Below are 12,131 nucleotides of genomic sequence, written 5' to 3' on the forward strand. Positions count from 1 at the left end.
GAGTCAACCCAATATAAATGTTCCTATTGTTCTTCATGCCCTGACCTCCTCAATTTGCTTATTTATTTTTTAAGTTCTCATGCAGTCATACCACAATTTTTCCTTCAGAGAAAAACAAAACAGACACCTATTGCAGGAGAAACAGTCAACACTCAGGCCACAGTTTTAGAGTCGGCTGGCTGGCTGCCACCTGAGACTTCCTGCAGGTGATCTTACTCATAGGCCAGCCGCTCAACCCCTCTGACCTTCTGTTTCCTCCTCTGAAAAGACCCTTTCTAGAACATCTTTGGGCTCTGGGGTCCAATGGCTATCCCATCCTCAAGGGAAGAATTTCCATGTACAAAGGCAGTAGCTGATAATTCTTTAAACCTAAGACACTGACATTCTACCTTCAGACAGCTGGACTTTATCTATGAAGACAAATCCCATTATTTGAACGATATACTTAGAGTGAATCAAAGATCGTGCTGGTCCAGGAAAGGAAATGCAACCAAAGAGGACACTCTGGGAAAAACTTCTCCCCTCTACAAAATAGACATGAACACGGAATTAACATTTCAACTCTCAGAGACCATCTGTTCAGTAATCTCTGGGGCTCCCTGAAGGGCTGGGACCCAGGCTTGCTGACCTAGGTCTGTGTTACGAAAGAAGCAAAGGCTTAGAGCAGAACTGTTTTAGAACTTACAGAATTCAAGTGAAAAAAAATATATATTCAGAAAGGAATTGGAAGAGGCAGAACAACACAGAGTCTGATACTTACTTGTGGCCCAGCTCATGAGCGATGGTAAAGGCCAAATTGAGACCATTGTCTTCGGCAAGGACACATTTCCTCTTAGCACTGCACACACCTCCTAAGTAAGCAATTCCTGCAGCAGAGACACAAAACACATCCTCTTCAGAACGTGGGAGGCCCTGACCTTGCGGGGCAAGTCCATACGGTCAACATCACACATGATTGAGAGAAGAGGGGCAAACTGGGAGGATGATGTAGCCACGGGGCTAGAGCTGTCATTCCAGAGCTCACGTGGGGGATGGGCTTGAGTATACCGCTTTTGGATTCACAATAATAAGCCACCATGCAGCTCTCCTAAGCATCTAAGTGGTGTCAGGCAATGTGCTGAGTGCATACACATTATCTAATTTAATCCTAATTACCCACGATGGCAGTAACAGAAGGAAACCAAGCCTCAGAGGTGAAAGGTAAGGTGGATTGGCCCAGAGAGGGAGGGAGGGAGCATCTCCCTAAGTCCTGCACTCTGGGCACCTTCTTCCCCTCATCCCAGCCCTAGCCCTTTGAGGGCCAATGCTCTCAGGTGTGAGCAGGAAGCAGAGGAGCAGCGGGGCTCCCAGAAAGCAGGCCAGGGAGAGCTGGGCAGAATATTCAGAAAGATGTTTCAGGAATCCTTGGGAGAAAATGAAACAGGGAGCCCAAGGGAGGGAGAGGACCACTGAAGAGTGAGGGCCTGGAAATCATCACTGAGGATGTGCCCTGTGGACCAACTCCTCTGCACACACACCTGACTGGGGTCCTTAGGCCCCTCTCTGAGACAAGAACCCAACCCAGCCAACTGGGAGCAAGACAGATGTGGGGGACTGGGGTGAGTGAGGGACAGGAGGCTGCCACAGCCTCTGGTGGGCAGATGGGAGTCTTCTAGGGAAGAAAGGTTATTCTGGCAGAAAGGTGTGTATAAAACAGGAGGGCCTTGGCCAGGCTGGGCACATCTGAGGCATGTACTGGCCACCTGTCTGCAAGCTGCCCCTGCCCCACGGCAGCTCTCTGCACTTCCTGTTCGCTTCTGCTATCTCTGCGCCCAGGACAGGCATCTCTTACAGATCCAGGTGGCCCTAGGGCTTATCTCAACAAAAGAGTCCGTGGACCCCACCCCCTCCCAGGGCTTGGGACAGAACTCGAGTGAGGGCTGGAAGCACTGTGGCACCTGCCTCCTCCATACACTGTGAAATGGATGAGTGGGTGGTGGCACAGAGTGGCTGGCCGGTCACACGCCCGAGAAGATTCAGTATTGCTCCTGCTGTGAGTTCACAAAGGATGTGGGGGGCGGGGGGCAGGCATGTGCCGCTTAGTGGTGCCTGTTGACTGGCTGGCTAGAGGCTCTCCCAGCCCGACTCTGCCCAACAGCCCTGTGCCCTGGGAGGGACTGCGGCCACCAGAGCAAGAGGCGCCTCTTTTCCACCCACAACACCATCAACCGCCAAGCTACATGCTGCTCCATTCAGAGGGCCCCTTTCACAACGTGCACAGGGTATCTCTGGAGCTGACACCTGCCTTGCAGGCACAAGAGTTGGGGAAGGAACGAGTTGGCAGAAGGTGGAAGAGAATGGATGGGGTGGTTGGGGGCGGGGGGGAATTAATTAAAAATGAGCCTCTTTCTCTGCTCCCCCAAAGCTAATCCAATCCTCTTTGTTGACATCAAGTTCTAACTGAGGTAGACCTCAGCCACACACCGGGCACCCCCTCCTTCCTCCTGACTGTCCCCCATGAACCCCTTAGAAGTATGGCGCCCACATCCCTGCTCTGCAGGGAGATGCTTCTCCCAGACTCCACTCACATTCGGCACACCAAGCCGGCACCACGGGGTATGTCTATTTTTATTTGGAAACATGCAATGTGCTTGGCCAAGTTTGCAGAATTAAAAAAAAAAAAAAAAAGAAATGTTATTTGGCCTCAAGATGCTTTTTTTGCACGTGGACATCATAATCCGGCAATGCAGACTATTGGAAGGAGAAAAATGACAAGCAGAGAAAGGACATGCTCTGGCTTCTCGGTGCCTTCAAGGTCATTATTCTGGTTTTGTTTAAAAATGCTTTGTGGGTTGCTACATCAAGTCCAGCAGTGAGTAGGTGGAACACTTCTACATAGTGCTGATGGTATGTGCGTGCAACAACACACGCACACACTCCGATGCACACCCAGAAGTGCTCTCCCAGCCCGGACTGTGGAGTCCTGGGTCAATGAATCAATTGGAACAATCAGATGTGGTCGCCCCCGGGAGAAGTCATCTGGTGAATGGGGGAAGGAGGCATCTAAAGCCAGCTGTGCTGAGCTTGCTGTCCCACGAGCGTGTGCTGAACCAGCAGCTTCAATGCCACACAAACACGTCCCCTGGCCTCTGCCGCGCTCAGCACCCAGAGCTGGCAGTTCTGAGTTTCCACTGGGATTAGGTAACACGCGACATGAGGGAAACGGCTAAGCAAGGAGCCTTCCAATAATTGCATTTTAATTTTTCCAAGGCCCAGATGATTTTTTTTAAACTAGAAAACAAAGGGTCGGTTTATTTACAAGAAATGTTCTCACACAAAGGTGGATTAAGGTCTAGTGCTTTCAGTGACGTAGTCCAATCGTGAACAGCCTGGTCATAAGAGCGAGCAAGGCAAAGCGTGTAAAAGAGGACGGCTCCTGATCTGGAGTGCAGGGGACTTGAGCATTTATGTGCCACAGTGTGGAAATGCGTAGAAGTCACAAAGCAAATCTGGAGAAAATCCCAGGTCGTTGTCAAAGTAAGAGCTTCGGGGAATAAATGGTCATTAAGCCATGAGCTCCCACGGGAAACAAAGCCACTGCTATTCCATGCTCCCTGGGAAGAACAGCAGTGTGGGGCGGAGAGGGTGCAGAAGCCCTGGAGAGAGACCTGTCACCTCAGGACGCAAAGGCACCAACCTGGAAAACCTGCCCCAGCCCCACACTGGCACTTGTCAAGAAATGAGGAAATACCACTTTTCTCTACGTTGATTTCCTGTTAAAAAAATGAGGTCTGTAAGCCCAAGTTCTGGTAACATCGATGCTGAAGGTGTGGGACCAGAGGGGCCTTCCCTGGTCACTGGAATTCCCTACGCAGACAGCAAGACCCTAGAGCGGTACTTTTCCATGACTTAAAATTCTCCACACACATAAAAAAATCACAGAACTTACTTTTGAAATTTTAAAAACATCAAACAACACATGTTTACAGAGCTCCCTGGAATAAAAGGGAAACAGACAACGGGGTCTTAGGGTCCTCTCTGTGGACAAGCACTGCTCTGCACGCGGGACCCTCCCTTATTTGGCGGGTATGGTTACTGGCCCAATTTACAGACAGGGAAATGGAGGCCCAGTCACCGGTTATAGGGCTGACCAAGCCCAGGCCCGGATCCAAGGGCAGGACTCTCTTTTCTCCAACACCAGGGCTTCTCCAGGCAAACCCTGGGCCTCCCTCACCATAGCTTTGGTGACCAACAACAATGAATAATCTTTGGGGGTTTTGACAATTTTCATAAATCTTAATGTGTGTTTCTGCAGAGATGGGGGCATAAAATAAAGGTTTCAGGTGTTCAAGTCCAAACGGTTTTAAAACGAAAGATAAAGACTCACTGGATATATGCAACAATAATAACAGTTACCTCTAGGACATGGTGAAGTCATTATAAATCTTAAATTTTCGTCCTTTTTCTCGTTTTTTTAAAATTTTTTTAGCGTTTATTCATTTTTGAGGACAGAGAGAGACAGAGCATGAGTGGGGAAGAGGCAGAGGGAGGGAGACACAGAATCTGAAGCAGGCTCCAGGCTCTCAGCTGTCAGCACAGAGCCCGACGCGAGGCTCAAACTCACGAACTGTGAGATCATGACCCGAGCTGGAGTCTGACGCTCAACCTACCGAGGCACCCAGGTGCCCCTCTTTTTCTCTTGGTTTAAACCTAATATAATGAGTATGTGCTTGCCATGAAAATCAAAGTTCTTGCTTATATTCCATTTATCCAAGGTGACTTATAGCAGAGGCAGAGGTGGGAGCGACCTCCCTGACCACTCCCTGCCTCAAAAAAATACCCTCCAAATTTTGATCCTGACTATGTGGCCCTTCAGGCAGCAGAGATGAAGGGAGGTCACAGTCAAGGCATCACTGAGTGTATGATTGTTTCCAAATAGCGGCTCACTCCATCTTTGCTACACTTCTGGCAGATTAGGGAAGCAAAACACGCTTTTAAAAATCTGAAATGCTGGGGCCCCTGGGTGGCTCAGTCAGTTAAGCATCTGACTCTTGATCTCAGTTCAGGTCATGATCTCACAGTTCATGGGATCAAGCCCCACATCGGGCTCTGTGCTGACAGCACAGAGCCTGCTTGGGATTCTCTCCCTCTCTGCCACTCTCCTGCTCATGCTCTCTCTCTCAAAATAAACAAATAAACTTAAAAAAAATAAAATAAAAATCTGAAATGTTGATGGGCTGTAAAGAGTTTTTCTGATGCCTGGAGAAGTCTACCTGACTCATTCAGAAAAGCCTGTCTCCTAACCTACCCTCCCAGCCATGCCAACACATTGTGGACATTCTCCCTTCTCCTCCTTTCCTTGATAGGATTGCAATTTTGGAGAGGAAATTGGCTGAGGAGATTTAATTATTTTCTTTCTCAGTAGAAAACTGCATGGTGTAAGCACAGAATTCTTAAACTCTGGGTTGACCATATTCTTTCTAGGTTTAAGAAGTAAACAACACATAGCTGTATAAACTCTGATTTATCCAGCAAATTGTCACGTGTAAACAGTTTACAGCTGTTGGCCTTGTTGCCCATTACTCAGACCTTCTTGGACTCTGCCTCTGAAAGAAACGGTCGAATTTCTTCTACCAACTGCTCAAAGTACTAACACCACTATGGTTATCACTGGGACGCAATGCTGCCAATTGCGAGAAAGCAACTTATATCTACTCACTTGGCAATCACAGTGGTTGGGACAGAGTTGCACATTCAGGCTCGTGGACATGTCCTCGTGCTCTTGTAAATATTGCTAAGCGGTTGGAAGTATGAGCTGAATGTGTAAACAGCATTTAAGAGCAAAGTCTTGGGGCACCGGTTAAGCATTCGACTCTTGGGGTTTCAGCACAGGTCATGAACTCACGGTTTGTGAGTTCAAGCCCCGTGTCGGGCTCCATGCTGACAGTGCAGGGCCTGCTTGGGATTCTCTCTCTCCCTCTCTCCCATCCCTTCCCCACTCACTCAGTCTCTCTCAAAATAAATAAACTTAAAAAAATTTTAAAAGAGCTAAAGTCTTACAGTCTAGTATGTGACAAAAGAAAAGGAATTACAGTTGATTCTTATTATCAGTGGTAGGTAGATTCTAAAAAGTCAGTGTAAACACCGGATTCTCAAATACATAGCCATTGCTCCCAGAGGACATTATAGGGTTAGGCTCCTATGAGCTTCTAGTCACAACATCTTTGTCAACTGATTAATACAGAACCTTGTGTTATGTGTTTGTGTTCAAAGACACCTCATTTAATATATGGTTGATTCTTTCACATTGAATTCATGGCCAACAGTCCTATAACTCCTGCCCGAATGAAGCTTATGTATTTTCTCTGTTAGGCACATGACAGCCTTTCTCTGCTTTAGACCACTAGACAGCACTTAAGCACTATTCTTGGAAGCCATTGTAAACAGCAAAATCACCACCAAAAAAAAAAAAAAAAAAAAGCACAAAAATGTAAAAAAAAAAAAAAAAAAAAAAGTGGCACCAGACAGGCCACGAGAAAGGCATTTGTGTACAGTATGACAGCTGGAACGAGAAGGCAAAAGGTCACTCTGTTCATCTGGGAACGTGCCTCTTTGGTGTCTCAAATTTTTGCTTCTCTGCACACGTCTGCAAAATGACCACATAAGCATTACAAAGACTGATTTTGGAGTCACAAATAAATTTTAGCAAGTAGGCAATTCACCAATGCAGAATCCTCGAGTGATGACAATGAACTGTATTCTAAAAAATCATGTCCTATTATCAGACACAGTGGAGTCCTCAACAGTTGCAATCAGGAAATTCAGCCTACATTTAACTGTCACGTTCATTTCTGAACTCTGCACTATCCAAATCGTTTGGTTAACTCAGGTCTGTCCTCCTCCGCACTTTTGCTTCTGCTTCCTCTCCAAGGTGAGTGGCCCACAGGGCCATCGCCTCCACTGTAAGTCACTGACCTCCTAAATGGTTCTGCACAGGGTGGACAAAGCCTCAGATGTGCTGAAAGACAGGCACAGCTTCAAAAAATTGGGACAGAACATTAACGGGAAGGCTCTGGAGGGCTGGTAGAAGTGGCCTGAGCAGCACAGCCCCGCTTCTTGGGACTGAGGAGCACCGCCTTCCAGAGCTGGCCCGGTCGATGCCTCTCTGCCCCAGCTCAGTGCCCCTATCTCCCAGGAGCACAGCTGGATAAGCCTTCCCAGACCTAGCCTTGTCTTAGCAATTCCACTACCAGTATGTATACCAGTTTCCCTGTTTCTTGTTTTCTGGATCCCTTGGGGTCAGCTACTGTGGAAGGAAGATGAGTTAGCCAAGGTCTTTATTCCTACACCATGAACAGAGGGTGAGGGCCAAGGCTCACAGAGGGGCATTAGTTCCTTCCTTAAACCTGAGCATTGCAGAGGCTGCCACTGTAATTCAAAAGTGCCGATACCTACACAGCTATTTACCGAGCAGGATGTCAATAAGCAGAAAAATTCAGCAACTTACTCAAGGCTAAAGGAAGCAGTAAATGCACAAAGTAAAGGGAATAGCTTGCGAGCCTGATCACTGAAGGGTTCAACATTCCCAATTTTGAAACTAATACAAAATTAGAGTAGCCAAAACAATGTAGTAGTTGAATAAACAGACATTTAGGTCAATGGACCATAACTGGGAGTCCAGAATTAAACGTTCACATTTCTAGTCAATTGGTTTTCAACAAGGGTGCCAAGACCATCCAGCGCAGAGAAAAAAGAGCCTTTTCAACAAATGGTGCTGGGACACCTGGACAGCTGCATGCCAAAGATTGACATCACATCTCCTTCTTTATGTGGTACACAGAAACTAACTCCAAGTGGATCGCAGAGCTAGATGTAAGATCTGAAACTATAAAACTCTTAGAAGAAAACATAGAAGTTAAGTCTTTCTGACCTTGGGGTAGGCAAATCCTTCTTAAGTAGAACATTAAAGGTGCAATGGAGGAAAAGAAAAACTCATGCCAGAGTGTTCATCGAGTCAGACACCTTCCCTGGAACAAGAGAATAGCTGTGTGGGGCTGGGAGTGAGGTGGGGAGAAGAGTCACCAAGACAGGCAATGGACACACAGACGCATCCCAAGGACGCTTCCCAGCCTTCCCCATGCAATACGGCTTTCTGCTAATTGGGAGCCACGGCCCAGCAGCCTTTGGGTCACAGGCTAACTTGCTTAGCCAGTCCAAATGTCACACGAACTACAGTTTTGAGAAAGGGGGGTTCTTGATGATGGTCAGAGTCAAGGAGAACTACACACTCTTACTCCAGGTTTCTCAAGTGTCTCCAGGATCCAGGACTTTGGGAAAAGATGCCACCCCGGTGAGGCAATCACAGAGCCAAGTCCCCAGAGTGGACTGGAGGGTCCCAGGGCTGGAGCCATGGCTCCAACAACATTTTGATGAGTTAAGTGAGTAAATGTAGGGGTCAACTCTCCCTGGGGATTTACAAGTTCGAAGCAAAAAAGTTTATCCTAACACTTTACTGCTTTCTTAGAAAACCCAAACGTGCTGGGACAGGGGAGGGAAGAGAAGTAACTGTTGATATTCAACAGACCATGACCAACATGAGCCAAGTGCACAGAGACATCCTGCAGATTTCTCACCCTTCAGGGAAGATGGCTTGTAACCTGGGGGGGGGTGGTGGCATCACGTGGGAGGGGATCTCTAGAGTGTAGACTTAACATTCCTCAAATAAGCAAGGTGCCTCTCCTCGGAGGACTCCACAGAGGCTCAGGGGCTTCTGGAAGAGGCCTGGACACCCACTAGAAAGGGCCCCCAGCAGGCCCACCTCAGGACATTGGAGGTGGGGGGTCTGTCCAGACATCCCTGAAGATCTCTTATTTTAACAAATACTTCATCAGGTGTTTCCTGGGCTACCTATACATGACAGTATCATGCCAGGTGTCATGCACGCTTGCATGTACTCCCTGAGCACGACAGGGACGCCGACCCATCTTCTAGCATTTGCCATTCCGGAAGCACGCCCACCTAATACTGAGCCTGCTCAAGGTCTGCACCTCTGTAGCACAGCAACCGTGCCTGTGTGTGTGCGTGCATGTGTGTGGGTTTGTGTGTGTGCACACGTGAGTGTGCATGTGTGGACATGGTCCCAGGCAGATGACACAGAGCACTCTTTCTGTAAGCTGATACCACGAGGTTGATGCCTATACTCCCATAGCAACAGATGCAAACGAATTTTGGATGCTTTCATGCGTTGTTATCAACTGGATAGCTTGGCATTTATTTTTGCCAATAATGTAAGAAGGAACTTTGACGGTCCTGCTTCAACAGCTTTAAGACTCCTCTGTCTTCTTCTCTTCCCATTAATGTTTTCCCTTTACCAGTAGGTTAAAATGCTCTCCCTCTCCCTCTGGAAAGGTGGGGTTTAGGTGCGGATGAGGCTGAAGGGACATGTGAGGGGTTTTGTCTAAAAATATCTCCTCCATGAGGGGAAAGAGACAGCTAAGGCTTCCACAGGGCCAGATGTCTCCAAAGGAGGGTCTGTGAGTAAATTGAAGTGCTCCCTGTGGGAACCAAGTGCTCCCTGGAAAGAGAACATATTCCCGACTCAGCCTTCTCATGGCCAAAGGATGTGCCCTGAGTCATAGTCCCTTCTCCACCATTCTGTTTGAGCTTGTTAGAGGGCCCAAAGACAGTGCCACATGGGAAGATGGCTAAATCGTGGTGGCAGCCAGAGCCACGAAGAAGGCAAAATGACTGGTGGCTGATAAGAGGGATCTCATGTACGTTCATCATGCCCAGCGTGGAGAACTGCACTGTGTCCCCCCAAATTCACATGCTGAAGCCCTAACCCCCAGTGTGACTGTACCCAGAGATAGGCCCCTTAAAGATGAATTAAGTTTGGGTCGCCTGGGTGGCTCAGTGGATTGGGCACCCAACGCTTGATTTCGGCTCAGGTCATGATCCCAGGGTTGTGAGATAAAGCCTGCTCTCTTTCTCTCCCTCTGCCACTCTCTCCCACTCACAGGCTCTTTCTCTCTGTGTGTGTCTCTAAAATTGAAAAAAAAAAAAAAAGATGTAATTTAGTTTAAGTGAGGTCATAAGGATGGGATGGAATCCAATATGACTGGTGTCCTCATACGAAGAGGAAGAGACACCAGAGACCTCTCTCCCCATGCACGCACAGAGAGCACATGTAAGGACACAGTGAGAAGATGGCCATGTACAAGTCAGGAAGAGTGGCTTCACCAGAAATCGACCCTGATAGCACCTGGATCTTGGACTTCCAGCCTGAAAACCTGAGAAAATAAATCTGCTATTTAAGCTACCCAGGATGGGATATTTCGTTATGGCAGCCTGAGCAGACGAATACACCCAGCATGTGACCTGGGTACAGATGCAAGTGCCCCGTGTCTCCTTTATTCACGTGAGTAACTGACACAGGAACTTGCCATCCTCATGTGCCAGATGACACCAGAGCCGCCCAACATGCTGGGGGACCGGGCTCCCTGTTTAGGACACAGTTTGGTAATAGGAAACCGATCTGGAATGTTGTACGGGCCATCAGTCAAAACAGCAAAAACGCGTGGTAGTCCCAGAGTGGCATTCTGGGAGTCAAGGATGTATCTATGGCTCTCTGTGTTTAAGGTCACAAAACCCCTCAACCAGTGGCACTTGGAGGCACAGAGCTGACATCTCAGTCATGTGGCAGTGGGGTTGGGGCTGGGGTCCCCCTGCCTGGGGAGAAGGGAGAAGACGAGGTTTTGCCAAAGGCACACCCCCGCCATCCACAGCATCGGCATCTTGAGATTGCCCGTCCCTCTGAAATGCTCTCAAAAAGTTCACCAGCACAGCCTCTGAGGGAAGAGCCAGTTTCCAATGATGCTTGTAAAAGTGACACGGTGTGCCAGGTCTGAAGGGCGGGAGGCTCAAAGCTTTTCTTCAAATCCCCGGGGAACTGCAAAGAACGCCAGGGAGAGGGGACAGGGAGAGGACTCAGGGGGCAGGGAGCTAGGGAACCGACCTTCTGGGTCTGCGTGGGAACCTGGGAGCCGCACCAGGCACACAGCAGGCCCCCAAATTTCTGCCAAGCAAGGGAAAGGGAGCCTTGCTGCTGTTTCTGCTCAGTGACTCTCAATGAAAGCGGAACCGGCAGCAGCGGGGGCACTCCATGTGCACAGGGCCAAGCTCAGCAAGCCGGGAAACACAAACGCGGTTGTTCTTTTCACCTTGACTCATTCAAAAACGACGAGCGCACGAGCCAGGAGACACACGGGAGCTTTCGGTGCAGACGGCCAGACAGTGGTTACGTGTGGGAGGAGAGGAGCCATGACTGAGATGGGGCCCGGGGAGGGGCGTCTGCCTGGCAGACGAACTCCAGTGGCTGACCGGGCGGTGGGGGGGGGACTGTCACACAGACGCTCCCATTATCATAATTCACCGAAGCAATTTAAAAAGTCAGGTCTGGTTACCCCGGAGGGAACAGACACGGAAGGGGCCTGAGCGAGTCTTCCCAGGGCCTGGTAGTGTCAGGTTTCCTAGTCTGTGGTCTGGTGATACAGGGTGCTCAGTTTGCAAATATTTGCTGAGCAGTACACTTAGATGGACCTGTCTCTATGTAAATTAGATTCCAACTGAATTTTTAAAACTATAAAGAGGGGCTCCTGGGTGGCTCAGTCGGTTAAGTGTCCGACTTCGGCTCAGGTCATGATCTCACGGTTCGTGAGTTGAAGCCCCACGTCAGGCTCTGTGCTGATGGCTCAGAGCCTGGAGACTGTTTCAGATTCTGTGTCTCCCTCTCTCTCTGACCCTCCTCCATTCATGCTCTGTCTCTCTCTGTCTCAAAAATAAATAAACGTTAAAAAATTAAAAAATAAATAAAAACTATAAAGAGATGCACGTACAAGTGAAATAGGAAAGTACGGACCTGATTTAACAGTGTGGGAATGACCATGATTATTGGCCAATTTAGATGATGGAAATTGGTCTTCTCTCAGGAGCTAATGTATGACATGGCAACTACCATTGATGCTACTGTATTGTTTAATTGAAATTTGCTAATGAGAGTGGCACTTAAGTGTTCTCACTACGCCCCCCCCCCAAAAAAAGAAAGTAAATATGTGAGGTGATGGATATGTTAATTAACTTGAGGGGAATTCCTT

The 12,131-nt window shown here is 48.4% G+C and overlaps 1 protein-coding gene across 4 annotated transcripts in view; it reads right to left on the reverse strand.

The window, feature by feature from the left end:
* Positions 1-12,131, reverse strand: part of ADAMTS17 (ADAM metallopeptidase with thrombospondin type 1 motif 17) — a 343,562-nt gene that overhangs the window by 208,482 nt on the left and 122,949 nt on the right. For all 4 annotated transcript variants that reach the window (XM_019460111.2, XM_019460109.2, XM_019460110.2 and 1 more), the window contains exon 8: positions 761-866. In XM_019460111.2, coding sequence (XP_019315656.2) covers positions 761-866 — 106 coding nt within the window. The remainder of the gene's footprint in view (positions 1-760; positions 867-12,131) is intronic.

This window comes from Panthera pardus, unplaced genomic scaffold (genome assembly GCF_024362965.1).
Source record: "Panthera pardus isolate Hobbes unplaced genomic scaffold, ASM2436296v1 HiC_scaffold_24, whole genome shotgun sequence".
In the NCBI taxonomy this organism is placed as follows: domain Eukaryota; kingdom Metazoa; phylum Chordata; class Mammalia; order Carnivora; family Felidae; genus Panthera; species Panthera pardus.